This window comes from Ictalurus punctatus, chromosome 25, assembly GCF_001660625.3.
Source record: "Ictalurus punctatus breed USDA103 chromosome 25, Coco_2.0, whole genome shotgun sequence".
In the NCBI taxonomy this organism is placed as follows: Eukaryota; Metazoa; Chordata; class Actinopteri; order Siluriformes; family Ictaluridae; genus Ictalurus; species Ictalurus punctatus.
The window spans coordinates 11,375,781-11,394,602 of NC_030440.2; the positions used below are offsets into that span (position 1 = coordinate 11,375,781).

Consider the following 18,822-nt stretch of genomic DNA (forward strand, 5'->3'; position numbering starts at 1 on the left):
GTTATTACTATATTATATGGCCAAAAGTATGTGGACAACCTTCCTAATTATTGAGTTCAGGTGTTTCTGCTTAATGAAATGGGTTTCCACAACTGCACACAAGACTACAAGTAGTATGTATAATGCCAGGAGTGAGTAGGAGTGGACTCTGGTGCAGTAGAAACATGTCCTCTGGTGTGGTGAATCACACTTCACTATCTGGCAGTCTGATGGACAAAGCTGGGTCTGGCGGATGTGAAGAGAACGGTAATTACTGGAATGCATAGTGCCAACAGTAAAGTTTGATGAAGGAGCGATAACGGTCTGGGGCTGTTCTTCAGGGTATAGCATACAAAGACATTTTAGAGAACTGCGTGCTTCCAATTTGGTGACAAGAGTGTGCAGAAGGCCCCTTCCTGTTCCAGCATGCCTGCATGTGCACAAGGCAAGGTCCATGAAGAACTCCATGGATGTGTGGATGTGTCAAGAAAGTGTTCTTTAACACATTAGCCAGAATGGTCACCAAATCTAAGAGGTGTCTCACCATGTGTAATCACTTCACATGACAGGCAGTCATAAGTTGCATGAATCTACAGTCTGGGCTAGAAAGAAATCAGCCCCAGCCTGTGCTTCATATGTGTACTTTTCATTACAACTGCTGGTGGTATGTTCTTGATGCCACAAAAGTAGAAAGAAAATAAATACAAACCATGTGTTCACAGCAAATAAAACAACCTTCTTTTATTCATATTATTTTTCCCTTAAAAGTGAGGGATAGAGCACATTTATACCAGCCAGCGCTACTAACCACATCTCCCAAGTTCAAGTTCAAGTGGCTTTATTGTCATTTCAACCATATAGAGTTGGTAAAGTGCACAGTGAAACACAACAACGTTCCCCCAGGACCACGGTGCTGCATAAAACAACACACTAACTACATGAGACGACACAGAACTAAATAATATCTACACATTTTTTTTCTCCATTTTTACACATGCAAATGTGTGCTAACAACACAGGACAGTACAATACTACTAAAACAGGACAATAGTCACAGTGAGTGACAGTGTAGCACAGACAAGTACACAGTTCTAGTGTGGAAGTGTCTGATATACAGGTAGTGCAAAAGATAGGTGCCAAAGAGTAACAATATAATTTAAAAATGGTATAAATGTAAACATAACATGCTATGACTTAGTCTTCAACAGATTAGCTTATGCCAAATATGGGCATAGCAGTTGTTGCAGTAGCGGCCAGGTAAAGTGTGAAGTGTATAATAGTGACCAGAAATTAAATACTATATTTTATAAGTACATTAGCAGCAAAAAAAAAAAAAAAAAAAAAAAAAAAAATGCAATACAGTCAATACAGGAATGTACAAATATTGCAGTGGTAGTGGGATGGTGTTCAGTTCAGAGTGTGTGTGTGTGTGTGTGTGTGTGCGCGTGTGTGTGTCAGTCCAGTCTCTGAGTTCTGAAGAGTCTGATGGCTTGGGGAAGAAGCTGTTACGTAGTCTGGCCGTGAGAGCCTGAATGCTTCGGTACCTTTTTCCAGACGGCAGGAGGGTGAAGAGTGTGTGTGAGGGGTATGTGGGTCATCCATAATGCTGGTGGCTTTGCGGATGCAGCGTGTTGAGTAAATGTCTCTGATGGAGAGAAGAGAGACCCAGATGATCTTCTCAGCTGTCCTCACTATCCGCTGCAGGGTCTTGCGATCCGACAGAGTGCAATTTCCGAACCAGACAGTGATGCAACTGCTCAGGATACTCTCAATAGTTCCTCTGTAGAACGTGATGAAGATAATGGTTGCGAGATGGGAATTTTTTCAGCCTTCTCAGAAAGTAGAGGCACAGCTGATCTTTCTTGCTATGGAGCTGGTGTTGAGAGACCAGGTGAGGTTCTCTGCCAGGTGATCACCAAGTGCTCTTGACGATCTCCATGGAGGAGCTGTCGATGTTCAGCGGAGAGTGGTCTCTCCGTGCTCTCCTGAAGTCAACAACCATCTCTTTTGTTTTGTCCACATTCAAAGATAGATTGTTAGATCTGCACCAGCGGATTAATCGCTGCACCTCCTCTCTGTATGCTGACTCGTCATTCTGATGAGACCTACCATGATCGTGTCATCGGCAAACTTGATGATGTGATTGGAGCCATGCCTTGCTGCACAGTCGTGAGTCAGCAGAGTGAACAGCAGTGGACTGAACACACAGCCCTGAGGGGCCCCCATGCTCACTGTGGTGGTGCTGGAGATGCTGGTCTCAATCTGGAAGTCCAAGATCCAGTTGCAGATGGAGGTGTTCAGGCCCAGTAGGTTCAGCTTTCCAATAAGGTGCAGAGGAATGATGTCCCTGATATTAGCTCAAGCCTAACACTTATGATGTAAACAATCTTGGAGCGCTTTACTAATTTGCACTTTAGAAATAGAAATTATATGCTTTTTGGATTGGAAGTATTTGACTTTAGGCACAAGCCATGCAAGAGTTCTTCAGTTTATAACATAAAAACATCCTGTTTCCCCTTCCTCACATAGAGGTGCCTAACATCCCTTTGTTTATTCATAATAAACATATAAAACATATATATTCCACCTTTTTTATTTTATTCTATCTCTATATCTTCTCCTTCCTCGCTTTAGCCCTCTATCTTGTGCCTGATTCTTCTTTCTCCCATTACCCATCCTTCAATGGATCTCCCAGCTTGCCAGTGAATCAACATCACTCTTTGTCTTAGTCTGAATTCAGGACAGGCCATGAGGCCCACACAGTGCAAAATAAACAAAGAAAGGAGAAAACAACAGTTTGAAATGAAAAATGTTCCTGTCGGGACCTTTTCCATATTCGCCACAGGGACTGGAGCCGAGCAATAGGAAGCATGCTCTCTTTTTTCCTTTTCTTCTGGTGAGTAAGGGAGGAGGTGCAGGTGCTACAGCTCCCAGTAGAAGTGACCAGGACAGGAAACATGTGGAGGTAGAATGATTGTACTCCCCCACCCAGCCACCAACATAGGAGAAGGGCCAGTAGACACATTAAAACAGCATACCAAGTTTGTGTGCTGTTGTTGTCCTTGACGGATAACAATATGAACAAATTCAAAACATAATGTAGGACAAGTAAAAAAAAATCAGAAAGTATAAGATAAGAAAATTAATGAGTTACTGTATATTTATCCTATTTGGAAAAAAATGTTTCACTACTCTGTTTCTTCACAAACTATCACAAAATGTCTAAAGTGGCTCTATTTTTAAAGAGCTCACCATTACTAATGCAAAAGCACAAATACAATGCAAAAAAGTTTGTTGGTGTCTGTTGGGGCAGTGTGAACACGATAGCTCAGACTGTCTCTTCAATGGCAGTCCATCTGAGGTGTTTTTTTGTTCAGAAAATGGGAGCTGTTTTAATATGTAATGTTGAAGGCCAATTAAATTGGCCAGTTATCAAGTTATCAAGGCAATATCCTTCATCTGGAGCTTCTGGAACCTGGGGGGTTGAATACTTATGCCAACAGCATTTTTCAGTTTTTGATTTTCTTTGAAATACTTGCTGACCAATAATTCATTTCGACTTCACTGTAATGCACTGTTAGAGAACATGAGTTTGACAGAATATGTGTATTTATCATTTGTTATTCAGAAAAATCTGATAAACTCTAGGGGGTTTGAATACTTTTGCAAGCGACCGTATGGGAGTCTGTGTCTGTAAATGAATGTGGAAGTATGAATATTTAAAAGAACTACGTTTGCATTTTATAGATATTTGGCTCTGTTATAGCCTTTTGGTGTAAAGTTTTTACACTCAAAATTCCATCAGCCTTGGTATTATAATGATTCAATCAAAAAAAAATAAAATAAATAAATAAACATTAGCATGTTTGTCTCGCACCTCCAGGGTTGGGGTTCAAATCCGCCTCTGTCCTCTGTGTGTTGAGCATATATGTTCTCCCAGTGCTTCGGGAGTTTCCTCTGAATACTCCGGTTTCCTCCAAAGACATGCACTGTAGACTGACTGGCATTTACAAATTGTCCATAGTGTGTGAAAGTGTGTGTGGTTTTGCCCTACGAAGGGTCCAGGGTGTCCCCCCACCTTGTGCCCCGTGAGCTCCCTGGAATAATCTCAGGGCTCTCCGTGACCCTGTGTCGAATAAGTATGGAAAATGAATGGAATGATGGATATGTATGTGATTTTTTTTTTTGGGGGGGGCAAAAAAAAACCCCAAAAAAAACAACTGTTTACTGCACATAAAGTTCTCATAAAATTGAAGGAAACATTATGTGCACATACAGTGTTTGCAGTTTCTTTTCAATACTTGAGTACAATAAGTTTTATATTTGAACTCTTAATAATGTTATAACATAGTCATACATATGCATTACTGTATACAGTAGGCTATATTTCTAATTATAATCAAATGTATTTATGAAACGTGTGTCACACCTTCGACCTGTAGATCCATTACAGTTCAAATCTAAGACAAACTCCAAGAAATGGTACTGGAGTATTAAAAGAAAACTGCAAACTCTGTATGTGCACGTAATGGTACTTCATTCAAAACATTACACTCTCACCGGTCACTTTAATAGGAACACCTGTTCCCTGCTTATGCAATGTTTCAGACAGCCAGTGCATTGCTGCCTCACTTTAATGATGTTAATCCGGATCATGATTCATATTTCGCACGAGAGCAGTGAGGTGAACTGTTTTGATGTCTGTACATAAATTATGCTTTTTTGTTTTGTTTTGTTTTGTATTTGTGACACGTAAAGAATCATTGTTTTCAAATGAAAGCTCGAGGGTCACACGTTTGCTCAAACCCCGATGTCTTCAGGTCTGAATGAGTGGCAGGGCCTCCGCCGTGCTCCTCCCTCTGTCTCTCAGTTTGTCTTCCTCCCATTTTGTCCTCCTTTCCTCAGCCGCTCAGTTGGTCCTGCTCACTGCGCAGCTTTCATTCTGCGCGAGACAGGTTTCCTTCAGGTCTGCTTGGAATCTTTTTGAGTTTAGGAGTTGTGTGGATTACACTGAGGTACTGTACGAGGCAGTGATGCACACTTGAGGTATTACTGTCCCGTGGCAGCGTTTGTCAAGTGGGTTCATGTGGAGACAGTGCACCGTTATGGCGAAGACGTTTTCTGTTCTCTCTGTCATCGGCATCATTTTTGGAGTCAGCTGGGTGACAGGTAAACTTCTTTATATATATATATATATATATATATATATATATATATATATATATATATATATATATATATATATATATATAAAATTTTTTTAGACAGGCTTATATATAGTGTAACTCCTAGCTTAGAAGAAAAAAAACCCTGAAACAATCATTTGTTTTTCCTGATTTCTTCATTATCTCAGTAACTGAACCCCTTTATTCGCCCTATTATTATTAATAACTATTTGTTCTATATAATTATGTGTTGCTAGGTTATAGGTTTTGTTTTGTAACCTACTTCAATTGACTTTTGGTCTTCGAAATATATCTGTTCTGCTCTCTTTCCTGTTATTCAACTTGCAATCAGCTCAGGAAAAGAGCGACAGTCAGCCTTGTACTATGACCTGGTGTGACGTTACAAACTTTACATAATAATAATAATAATAATAATAATTATTATTATTATTATTGTTCTTGTTGTTGTTGTTGTTGTTGTTATTATTATTATTAGGCTATTATTATTAGTAGTAGTATTATTATTATTACTATTACTATTATTATTATTATTATTATTATTATTTACATTTTATATCTCAGCAAGACAATTTTTTGTCAATTGTCATTTATAATAAGCAGTAATCGATCATACAGTATAATGGGGGTCTACCTTGTTATGACATCAAAAGATTTGTGTTTATATATATATATATATATATATATATATATATATATATATATATATATATATATATATCTCTTAGACCTACCAAGTGCTTATAATTTGATGTAAATTATTAAAATTAAAATTTTGCTCTTTTTTTCATCTGACTTATCCCGTATTGCCTGGGCATGGTCAGACCTGTTGCACTATTGTTTTAAATGGAAAATATTAGTTCCTGGCTATTTTGAGATCCGATGTTTTTATCTCTCAAATCAAATTGTGTTAGCAGGACTCAACAGGGTGTGTACATTATAACTCTGGGCCTATGTTAGTGTGTGTATGTGTGTCCCTTGCCCTGGTTCCTCTGGAGCAGGAACCCCACCTCGGGGCTTGGAGTGTGGGGCCATTCAGACCCATCTGCCTGAGCTTCCTGTTTTGACACAGGCCGCTGTGCTGCTGTTCCAGTGGAAAAATAGCCTCAGAACTTGTACTGTATGTTCCTGACTTACTCAAAGTGTGCTGATCTCAAATCAACTGGGCCATTATTATTATTATTATTATTATTATTATTATTATTATTATTATTATTATTATTATTGTTATTATTATTACTGTTGTTGTTGTTGTTGTGTTTATGTATTAATTGGTTAATTAGTTAATTTTTTACTTTTTCTAATGAGTAACATACATGGACAGGTGGATAAGGGAGCTGATCACAGTATTCTTTCTTCAAGATCCCTGATCCACTTAAAAATAAAGCTTCCAATTAGAACCAAAAAGATTTTTCATCCTGATGCCATATGAGAACCCTTTTAAGTTGCACAAAGAACCTTTTACTCTCAAGTTCTTTAGAGAACCATCTATTTACTGGTGCCTTAAAGAACCCAGAAATGGTTCTTCACAGCAGTGTCACAAGGAACCATGTTATCATAAGTTCTCTAAAAAGTTAGTTAGTGCTTTAAGGAACCAAAGTAAGGTTCTTAAGCGTGATGCCAGAAGAACATTTTCTAGTTCCACAAAGAACCCGATACTGAAGGATTCACTTTAAGCTGTTAAGAGATGATACACTGAAGAACCATTACACTGCTCTGAAGAACCTATAAAAACTTCTTTAAAACATAAAGAACTTCTTTAATCTCCAAAGAACCATATAGCTCAACTCAAGAACCGTATACAATGAAAAATGATTCTTGACAATACGAAGATTTTTTGCAGAACCTATGGTGCTGTAAAGAACCATTAAATAACCTATATTTTTAAGAGTGTAGAGTGTGAAACTGCTTTTGTCACTTATCAAGGGACACTACACTATGATAATGAACTGGGGATCACATTTATTTTGATGTACAAAAAATCTGAGAATTAGAAGCTCAGTAGAATTTCCAGAGTCTGTGATGCCTAATTATGAATTGTATAGCTACGGTTTAAATACTATCATTAATCTAATGACTACATTATGTTTATTTAATAGATAAAGCTTTTGTAATATCTTCTGTTTCCAGCTAGGGAGCACAGGTTTGTACCTGACCCTCCGATGCTGAACATCACAGATAAGACATACAAAATCAACACATCTGCTACATTGGAGATTACCTGTAGGTAAGAAAGCACTACAGTAACCGAGGAGGTACTGTGAATGTACTGTGAAATGCAATCAGTAGATAACGCAATGGTGCAATTAAACTAAAGTATTAAAAAATTACAATAAGTACTGATATATGCGTTGAATGAGTTGAATTTGTGCATTGACTTTATATATACATTCTTAGATAAAAGATCCTTCGGGTGTGTCCAAGTATTCCAAACTAGAAACCCTTTAGGGAGCTAACACACTTTAATTAAACCAAAAAAAAGCTTTGAAGCACCCGTGAGGAACTGTTTTTGTAATTCTGTCTTACAGAGGACGTCAAATTTTGGAATGGTACACTCCTTACAACCGGACCGGCTCTGAAAGCAGGATTGTAACATCAGACTGTAGTGGAGGTGGACTGTTCTGTAGCACCATCACACTCACTGGAGCAATGGGAAATGATACTGGAGAGTATCGCTGTTCCTACAGAGACCTGCCTGTGGAGGAAGGGAAGACCTCTATGTCAGTGTACGTGTTTGTGCAAGGTGAGGACCTCTTGGTGTTTTTGTTTTTGTGGATATACAGTACAAGGTAGCATTTCTAAAATTTGGCACACTAGATTTTTAACAAGTGTCATACGTTTTATTCCAATGTGATCAGTTCTTTCGTGTTCTGTTAGAGCTCTGCTGACTGAAATTCTTTCTTTACAAAGTAATGTTTAAACTCTAGGTCTGATTTTAGGTGTAAGTTTAAGAACTGCTACATATAAAGCTGAGAGAGAGAGAGAAAGCGAGAGAGAAAGAGAGAGAGAGAGAGAGAGAGAGAGAGAGAGAGAGAGAGAGAAGTATCAAGCTTTAGCACACTTCCTGTCTGATCCTTTAGTATGACCTCTGCACATGCATGTCCTCTGTTACCTCTATGTTCTACTTCCTGTTAGAGTTATACAATTCCATGCTCCCACATCCTCTAGCCTTTAACACAGTTTAAGGAGAGAAATGAGACATTTACATTTATAGCATTTGGCAGATGGCCTCATCCAGAGCGACTTACAGGAGTACTTTTTTTTCTAAGTTCATTAAAACGTTACTGCAATAATAAGACAAGACACTTGACAACAGACCATAATAGTAAAATGATTAAAGGTATAATGCAAAAAAAAAAATGCTTTCCTGTCTCCAGACTACCGCATGCCTTTTCTCCGGTTATCTCAAGACTTTGAGGTGGTATTTATTCGAGAAGGAGAGCAAGTGGTCATTCCCTGTCTGGGCTCCTTGGAGGACCTCAACGTCACTCTGTACACGGTGGGGGAGTTTTGATGATGATGTGTGTTTGTATGATTATAGCATGTTGTATGATTTCATTGCTAGTTTAAAGGACACAGACTGAACCTAGACAGGTCTATGGCCTGGAAGTGAGGTACCAAGTAAATCTCATGGTTTTTGACTTCAACAGAAATATCCAGTGAAGGAACTGGTAACGGATGGAAAAGATGTGTTCTGGGACAGCAAAAGAGGTTTTTTGCTCCCTAGTCATGTGATTAGCTACGCTGGTGTTGTCTACTGCCAAACTCGCATCCAGAATGAAACCTTCCAGTCCTTGGCCTACGTTCTAGCTGTCGTAGGTAAGGAGGAGTACACTGACATGGACCACTACATATTTTTTGTAAAGGCAAAACATTTATATGATTGATAGATTTGGTTTGTTGGTTATCCCTTTGTTCACCCAGCTATGGTTTAGTCATAGTGATCAGGCATGTTTCCAGTAGAATTTAATTTCAAGCACATTTCCAAAAAAGCTTCCAGGAGCTACAATTATGCAAATATTTTAAATAAGGTCCAACATGTTTATGTCAATAAACATTAAATTCAAGCATTTTACTGGACCAAATAATCTTCCAGCTGTTAATGCAGAATTTAACAGCCATAATTAAGCCTTCCTGGTTACCAGTGGTGTTGTTCAGTCTGAATTTACCATGTCTGGTCCCACTTCACCACAACCTACTTTTAACTGCTCAAATTCTCCCCTAGTTTCACATAGCTGACATTAGCTAGGAAACATTATTGTTTACAATCTGCTGTTTTTACCTGAAATAAAATCTGGTGGTCTGTTTTTTATTATTTTCTTTATTTTTAGAAATCTTGCACAAATGGGGGGTTTATTGCTTTTATGCAATGTGAGCTCAAGCTTTTTTATATATATATATATATATATATATATATATATATATATATATATATATATATATATATATATATATTATTATTATATATATGTTTTGTGTTTTTCTGTCAGTGATTTAGTTCAGTAGCCCGACCAATAAATTGTCTTAATGAGCTTCAAAATGAAACCATATTTCTATCATATTAATGTATACACTGGCCCAAAATTCACAAAACAATTATGCTTTTATTTATGGAGCCGCCAATCCATATAGACCACGTTCTGTGCACATGGCAGTATACCTTTTCTGTGTTTCTATAATATAATTATTTAATGAATGTAAAAAAAATGTTCATTAGTATGTTCAGAACAAATGTTTTTTGTCATTCTTAATGAGCATTTTTCATTGCTGTTGAAAGAAAATCGTCCCATACAGGAATTATAATGAAATGGCACTTAGAGGACCCCAGTTTGACTCACAGCAGCACTCCGTCCCAGCTTCGTAGTAGATTATGATTGGGTGTTCAGCACTCTTTCTGGAATGAGATGTTAACTATAAAGAACAGTTAACTAATTTGGGAAAGACGTTGGCATTGACATCAGTCCCATTAGGTATAAATCTTGTTAGAAATTTCTACAGGGTGTCTGATTGGGACTGACTATGGACAGTTGAATTATTATCGAGTGAAGTTGAGGTTGAGGAACTGTAGTTCAGGAGTTGAATTAAGTTTTTATGTTTTGCAAATTGCAATTTCACCGAATGAAAAATGACTTCTTTTTCCTGAAAGCTTGGTTGTTGTTATTGTTTTTCCATTTCCAGGGTTTCTAGGTACATAAAGTTCACAAAAAACAAATTCAGGGATAGACCACACCCACTTCTCATTCAATTCCAGATACAGATACAAATATTTGGTGCACTAAACAGATACAGATAAAGACATTATGTTGGAGATGGCCTTACGCCCCTAGTGTTAATGACAATCTGACAAATCAACCAAAATTTGAGCAGTTAAAGTGTGTCCACTCAAGCACACATATTTTTCTCTCTCTGGCTTGTAAATGATGTAACTATGTGTCTATGATCAGGAATACACTAATGCAGTTTGCAATGCCTAATCCTACCTATAACTGTTCTAAATGTTACAGAATTCACACTACCTTATGTTAGCACACTTTCTATAGTGTATACAATTGTAACATAATATTTAGTATGGTTATTATGAGATTTTTCATAAATGGTACATCATCACTTACTTGAGCAATTTTATAACTATTTAACAAAACCTCGTTTTGCATAAAACTTATGAACAGAAAGCCTGCTTGTAATCCCTAACATGTATGGGAATTGGTAGGTGTAGAAATACTGCTGAATTTAGAAGTTGCTGTTTGAGGGGAGCTATTTGGTGCTCACACAAGAACAATACCACCCTCCCTTCTCTTCCGCAGGATATAAAATCTATGACCTCAGAATGAGTCCTGTTCAGGAGAAACGGGCGGTCGGGGAGAAGTTGGTGCTCAACTGCACTGCTTTCACAGAACTTAATGTAGCCCTTGAATTCAAGTGGAGCCTTCCTCATGACAGGGTGAGTGTGTGGGCATTGCTTCTAATGGACATCAAGCAAATCAAGCAATGCGCATACAAGACTGTATACTATACTGTATATCACTCAGTGCATACAGCTGCTCAAATACACAACAGCACATTAATAGAAGTCATGATAACTTATTCTCCCTGCATAGCATCATAGACAAAGCTGTTTAAATGAAACCTTTTGTGTCCTGTCAGAGAAATCCCAACCATTATACACGAAGGCATTATGAGACTAAGTCCTACAAGAAGAAGCTGTGGAACTCTCTGGAACTGTCGAACACGCTGATTTTGGACAATGTTACAATTAATGACACAGGGGAATATGTGTGCACAGCATCCAGCAGTAAGATGGTCAAAACTAACAGTGCATCCCTTATAGTTTATGGTAAGTGACTAAGGAGTTCTCTGCTTCCTCTTTTGCGATATTACATGAAGTCTCTTAACAGGACAAAGCAGTAAAGTCTCTTCAAGCATTTTTTCCCTCAAACCTTGTGCAAGATTTAAAAAATGAACAATGTATTAGTGGTACTGGAAAGACGTTAAAGCTGCATGTGTTCTGTTCCAAGCTTCATATTAAATGTTGTTGTTGTATTTTTTTTGTTTTTTTTTAATGTAAGACTTTTTTTTATGACACTGAATATGTTAACCAGTGGCACATGAGTGCATCCTTTCATGCCTGTTAGGTGTTTTGTACCATACAGGAAGACAACAGTGTCCCAAGGCAAAAGCTAGGGCACATATTAAAGATCAGAGCGCAAAATTTTTGCCTATAAATAAAAAATAGGAAAAAAAAAAAGAAAATTCATTAAAAAATAAACAAAGCTGGACTAATCTAATTTACAGCAGCTCACCAAATGAGAAAAAAATAAATAATGTTGCATTTACAAAACCGTCAGCATTTACTGCAGGAATACTTACTTACTGTGTTTATTGCCAAACTAATAATGTTTACAACCCAATGTAGTGTAAACTAACTAGCCACATAATCTATTGAGATGTCGCAGCTGCATCTCTCTGTGGGACCGAATATACATACATGCATAATCTATGTGTGGATGAATGACTGCAACATGATGAGAATATCTTCTGCAAACTCACATTTGTGCTATTTATAGTATTTATTATAAGAACAAGAAATGTGAGTTAATCATAAGCGTTAATGTTGCAACCTGAAACCACAACCACAAGTTAAGATCAAGGTTAGCTAGTAAATCCATAACAAGTTAATCCAATGCTATAAGTGAATAATACAAAATGAAAGATGATGTTATGTTGTGGCCTTGGCTAGGGGATTAATTCAATATGAAAAATAGTGAACCCAGGCATGCTTAGCTCATAGGTTGTAACATCATCTTTAGTCTGTTTTTCCTTGGATTCCTACTAGTATATCAATAATTTAATTCTAAAGAAATGTGATGCTTTAACAATCCATCTAAGAAAAAAGGCTCCTCATGACCACAACATACAATCTAGAATGCTGTTTCAGTTTCATATCTATGCTCATGTTGTTAGGCTTTTTTAAAAAAATAAAAAATACCAACAACAACAATTTATTGTTGTAACAATAACAACAATATATATATAACAATTTAACAACAATATATATATATATATATATATATATATATATATATATATATATATATATATATATATATATATATATCTTTTTTTTTAAGCTAGCTAGAGAGTTAATCAAGTAGCTGACTGAGAAGCTGTTGCTTGTTGACCAGATAAAATGTAACACACTATAAAAAAGTCTAAAAGATTTCAGACCTTCTCCTTACTCCGAAGGCTTTCATGAAACATATGTACACATCCTACCAATTTTGCCTCACACTTGCCAATTCGTAACAATTCACACAACCCAGTACTGTATATAAAGCAGTCTGAAAAGGAAATGAACTACCTGAGAAGGTAGTTTCCACTGGTCTTCCACTGATTTTTTTTTTTTTTTTTTTTTCACAGTTCGACTTGTCAAAGCTAATTTATAAACAAATGAGGTGTTGAGTTGACTATTTGTTGTTTTGTTTTCTTGTCATATGATTGAAATAGCGTTTTGATAATTCTGGTATTGCAGAGAAGCCTTTCCTAGTGCTCCACAATCAGTCGTTTCAAACTGTTGATGTGAACAAGGGTCAACGAGAAGCAAAGATCCCTGTTAAATACTTCGCTTATCCAGAACCTAATGCAAAGTGGTGAGTTACAAGATTGTATGCATTTGTGTATGTGTGTGTATCTGTACATTGTGTACATTTGTGTATGTGTGTGTATCTGTACAGTGTGTGCATTTGTGTATGTGTGTATCTGTACAGTATGTGCATTTGTGTATGTGTGTATCTGTACAGTATGTGCATTTGTGTATGTGTGTGTATCTGTACAGTGTGTGCATTTGCACTTTAGCAACCGTTTTTCTGTATCTAAAAAAGAGCAACATTTGAAGTTAGGGCTGCGTAGGACAAATTCAATCCAATTCAATTTGATTTATATAGCACTTTTAACAATGGACATTGTCACAAAGCAGCTTTACAGAAATCCAGATTTAGATATTAATTCGCCCTTAATGAGCAAGCCAAAGGCGATGGTGGCAAGGAAAACTCCCTGAGACAACATGAGGAAGAAACCTTGAGAGGAACCAAACTCAAAAGGAAACGCGTCCTCTTCTGGGAGACACTGGATAGTGCGATTATAAATCATTACTCATGTACAGATGTATACTATAGAGTCACGCAGTACTACTCTAGGAACTTGAGTACGAGCATCAGGGTCATTTTTGATTTCATTAGAGTTGATCATATTGCAGTTGTATAGCTACATAGTATGATTGCAACATGCTCTGCTATGTTCTAAACCAATGGTGGAACATACAGTATTGGCACTGTTTAAGATTTATCAGGATGTTTACAGCATACTGTAACAAAAAAAGCAAAAACGTATTTGTCTTTACTTTACGTATTTGTCAAATACTTACGTATTTGTTTAATATGTTTAATAAGCAATAAATGTCCAGGCTTGACTTTATTTATTTTTCCTACTCTATTTAAAAATAAATTATCTATGGTTATAATTACAAAATGCTCTACTAATATAAACCACACACATTCATTTTTTTGTAAAAGTGTCAGTATTACACTCTGTCTTGTTCTTTGAACAGGTTAAAGAATGGCCAGTCCATCACCAGTGACGAGTACAGGATAAAGCCATCTAGAGATTCTCTTACTATATATGAAGTCACAGAAAAAGATGCTGGGAATTACACTGTGGTCATGACCAACAAAATCACAAAAGAAGTGCATAGCCGGACATTTCAGCTATTGGTCAATGGTAATGTTTCTATGATTCTCTCTTCTCTTCTCTTCTCTTCTCTTCTCTTCTCTTCTCTTCTCTTCTCTTCTCTTCTCTTCTCTTCTCATATTCTCTATATCTTGCCCACAGCTCATCCTAAGATCTTTGAGAAGGAGGTACCCTTTGATCGAAATGTTCACATGTTTGGCAGCAGCCCCACTCTCACCTGCACTGCTTTTGGTGGCTCCAGTCCTGTCTCTATCCATTGGCAGTGGATGCCCAGTGAGGACTGTCCAACTAAATTTCAGTAAGTGTAAATGCCATGGACCCACACTGTATTTAGGTCAACATTTTTCTGAAACATTTTCCCATTAAAAAAAAAAACATTTTCTAAATCTCTAAGATATAGTTTCCCAAACCAGAAACCAATCACTGCTGAAGCGGATCATTGCTGATCCCTGTTTATAGTGTTTATATATGTCCAATGAACTTTGAAAGAGTTAAATCAATACTCTGGGTATTAATTCAACACTAGGGATTTGCTCTCTCTGTATATACAGAGAGAGAGAGAGAGAGAGAGAGAGAGAGAGAGAGAGAGAGAGAACTCTCACACAGTGGTGCCTGAAAGTGTGTGCCCATTAGAATTTTCTATATATCTGCATAAATATAACCTAAAACATCCTCAGATTTTCACGCATGTCTTAAAAGTAGACAAAGAGAAGCCAGTTAAACAAATGAGACAAAAATATTATACTTGGTCATTTATTTATTGAGGAAAATGATTAAATTTTACATATCTGTATGTGGCAAAAGTATGTGAACCTCTAGGATTAGCAATTAGAGTCGGGTGTTTTCAATCAATGGGATGACGATCAGGTGTGAGTGAGCACCCTGTTTTATTTAAAGAACAGGAATCTATCAAAGTCTGATCTTCACAACACATATTTATGGAAGTGTATCATGGCATGAACAAAGGAGATTTCTGTGGAACTCAGAAAAGGAGTTGTTGATGCTCATCAGGCTGGAGAAACCATCTCTAAAGAGTTTGGACTCCACCAATACACAGTCCGATAGATTGTGTACAAATGGAGGTAATTTAAGACCATTGTTACCCTCCTCAGGAGTGATCTACCAAAAAAGATCACTCCAAGAGCAAGTGTTGTAATAGTCCATGAAGTCACAAATGCACCTAGCGTAAATTCTAAGGAACTAAAGGCCTCTCTCACATTGGCTAATGTTAATGTTCACGAGTCCACCATCAGGAGAACACTGAACAACAATGGTGTGCATGGCAAAGTTGCAAGGTGAAAGCCATTGCACTCTAAAAAGACCATTGCTGCCCCTCTGCAGTTTGCTAAAGATCACATGGACAAGCCAGAAGTCTATTGGAAAAATGTTTTGTGGATGGATGAGATTGTTCGGTTTAAATGAGAAGTGTTATGTTTGGAGAAAGAAAACACTGCGTTCCAGCACAAGATCCTTATCCCATCTGTGAAACGTGATGGTGGTAGTATTGTGGTTTGGGTCTCTTTTGCTGCATCTGGTCCAGGACGACTTGCCATAATTGATGGAACAATTCATTCTGATTTATCCCAGCGATATCTAAATGAAAATGTCAGGACATCTCTCCATGAACTGAATCTTAAGAGAAAGTGGGTCATGCAGCAAGACACCGACCCTAAGCACACAAGTCATTCTACCAAAGACCGGTTAAAGAAGAAAGTTAATGTTTTGGAATGGCCAAGTCAAAGTCCTGACCTTAATCCAATGGTAACATTGTAAAAGAACCTAAAGTAAGCAGTTCATGTGAGGAAACCCACCAACATCCCAGAGTTGAAGCTGTTCTGTACTGAGGAACGGACTAAAATTCCTCCAAGCTGATGTGCAGGACTGATCAACAGTTACCGCAAACGTTTAGTTGCAGTTATTGCTGCACAAGGGGGTCACACCAGATACTGAAAGGTTCACATACTTTTGCCACTCACACATATGTAATATTAGATCATTTTCCTCAATAAATAAATGAACAAGTATAATATTTTTGTCTCATTTGTTTAATTGGGTTCTCTTTATCTACTTTGAGAATTTTTGTAAAAATCTGCTAATGTTTTAGGTCATATTTATGCAGAAATACAGAGAATTCTAAAGGGTTCACAAACCCTCACAAATTTCAAGCACCTCTGTGAACGGACTTCTTGTCAGCTCAAACCAGTTTGGACATTCTCCTCTGATCTCTCTCATCAACAATGTATTTCAACACTAACCCTAACCCTAACCCCTAATCCTACAGAGTGCTCACAGGATATTTTTTTTGATTTTCGCACCATTCTGTGTAAACTCTAGAGACTGTTATATATGAAATTCCCAGGAGATCTGCAATTTTTTCTTCATTCTGATGTTTGATGTGAACATTAACAGAAGCTCTTGAGCAGTATCTGCATGATTTTTCGTATTGTGCTGCTGCCACATGATTGGCTGATTAGATAACTACATAAATAAGCAGATGTACAGGTGTTCCTATGAAAGTGAATGGTGAGTGTATGTTAAGATATATTATATAATTTTTTTTTTCAATTTATTATTCATCTGTATTGTTGTAACATGAAAATCTGCTGACCTGGTTAAAAGGACCTCCATTGTTAAGTGGATATTTTTAAGCAAACTCTTTATGTGGATACAAGCGGGTCAAATTTGAACCAGCATGTTCCCATATTCAGTCCTAAAAATAATAGCAAAGCCACATGATTGAATTGTGCTAGGGTTTAAAAAAAAACCCTGTCTTTGTTGTGCTGTGCCACTTATTTTTTTGAAATGCGTGTTTATACATACATATGTGTGTGGTGTTGTTCCTACAGAAAGCAAGCACTGGGTGATGGGTTAAAGTGTTACGCTGAGGTACACAGAGTGCTGATGAAAAACAGATTTGTGACAATGGGTGTGAACTCCAGCCTCTAGCAGATAAGAGGATGTGACTCAGACATGCACAATGCAGTGCAGTGGTTAAAAAACAGCGTTTACATACACTGTCATTCACAGTCTTTTTAAAAGTTTATAGTTTCTAGATTATACTAGACTAGTGAGTCCAGTTTTAACGCAACAGATATCCTATAAGTGGGAAAACTTTATTTTTTTAGGAAAACTTGAATGATGGGATAGCTACAATTAATATTTGCGGCTCTATGGGAGTATAAAGTCGCTCTGTACATTGAACAACATGCCATGATTGAAAATCAGCTACTCCGGCACTCTCGTAATTGCGTACTGAACATTTTTGTTTGGACATCACGTAAGCCTTATCTTCAGACTACACCTTTGGTTGCTTCCTCCCTCCTCATTACAATTTCCTGTTGTTCTAAAAACAGATTCCTTCAAATGTAAAACATCTTTGTATCCTTGATCAAAAAACAACAGTGTCACAATGACTGTATCTGAAATGGGGACAGTTTGTATACTATATAGCGTGACCTGTATGTCAATAAGCAAGCCTTTAAAAATGACACATTTCCATTGTTTCACACTGTCTCTGTTAACCTTCTTTCTTTTCTTTTTGTTTCTTTCATTTTTCTTGTTTAATTTCCTCTCCTCTCCTCTCGTTAACCTTGATTAGACTGTTTGCTGACATTTCCTATCATATTCTTTGCTTGTAAATATATTGTGTAATGGGAACCGAAACAGTTGCAGAAAATAATTATAAAGATTTTGAGCACTTCAAATGATAACAGAGTTATGACTCAGTGTTTTTGTGCTTTTAGTCTCTGGTACTGATGCAGATTTCTCACACTGTAAGAATGTATGTGTGTGTGTGTGACTCATGTTATACTCATGTCATTGTATGTCTTGTCAAAGTCCCAGGACAGTTCCAAGTGCAGAGTGTGAAGGGAAATGGAGGGAGATTTCTAACAACACAGGGAAAAACCACATTGGCCAGCCTACCAGCTTCATCGACAGCTCACTTAAGGTAACCGCAGTGAACGTAACCACTTTATAACTATTTAAGAAAATCCCACGTCTCCCATGTTGATAGTTTGAGGTGATGGTTGTTGCTATAGACAAAGTGTTCTCAGTAATCTGAACCACAAATGCCCCATCATGGAAACTGTTATACATTGGTTAAAACTTAAACATGGTCAAAAACAGTGTTCAACATGCTTTCTATAATAATAATAATAATAATAATAATAATAATAATAATAATAATAATAATGAATGTAGTTGCAAGCAACAGTTATGGGGGCCAAGCACTTTCTGTCCCCACCCTTTAGCCATGGAGGAAGACCAGAAGCAGTTGAGACCATCAGTGCGTGTCCTTAATAAGATATGCTAAATTTGCTGGCAAATTGTCAAGCCGTTGTTGAGATATTGCCTCACGTCGTGTTTTGATTAGCCCTCTCAAGTGACAAACAACTTCAAATCTTGTTTATTAACG

The 18,822-nt window shown here is 37.2% G+C and overlaps 1 protein-coding gene across 3 annotated transcripts in view; it reads left to right on the forward strand.

Moving 5' to 3' along the window:
* The first annotated feature begins 4,866 nt into the window (after positions 1–4,866).
* Positions 4,867–18,822, forward strand: part of kdr (kinase insert domain receptor (a type III receptor tyrosine kinase)) — a 33,476-nt gene continuing 19,520 nt past the window's right edge. For all 3 annotated transcript variants that reach the window (XM_017456416.3, XM_017456418.3, XM_017456417.3), the window contains exons 1-11: positions 4,867–5,148; positions 7,293–7,389; positions 7,691–7,905; positions 8,540–8,661; positions 8,813–8,981; positions 10,967–11,103; positions 11,307–11,496; positions 13,192–13,309; positions 14,266–14,435; positions 14,547–14,703; positions 18,243–18,354. In XM_017456416.3, coding sequence (XP_017311905.1) covers positions 5,064–5,148; positions 7,293–7,389; positions 7,691–7,905; positions 8,540–8,661; positions 8,813–8,981; positions 10,967–11,103; positions 11,307–11,496; positions 13,192–13,309; positions 14,266–14,435; positions 14,547–14,703; positions 18,243–18,354 — 1,572 coding nt within the window. In that variant the 5' untranslated portion in view covers positions 4,867–5,063. The remainder of the gene's footprint in view (positions 5,149–7,292; positions 7,390–7,690; positions 7,906–8,539; positions 8,662–8,812; positions 8,982–10,966; positions 11,104–11,306; positions 11,497–13,191; positions 13,310–14,265; positions 14,436–14,546; positions 14,704–18,242; positions 18,355–18,822) is intronic.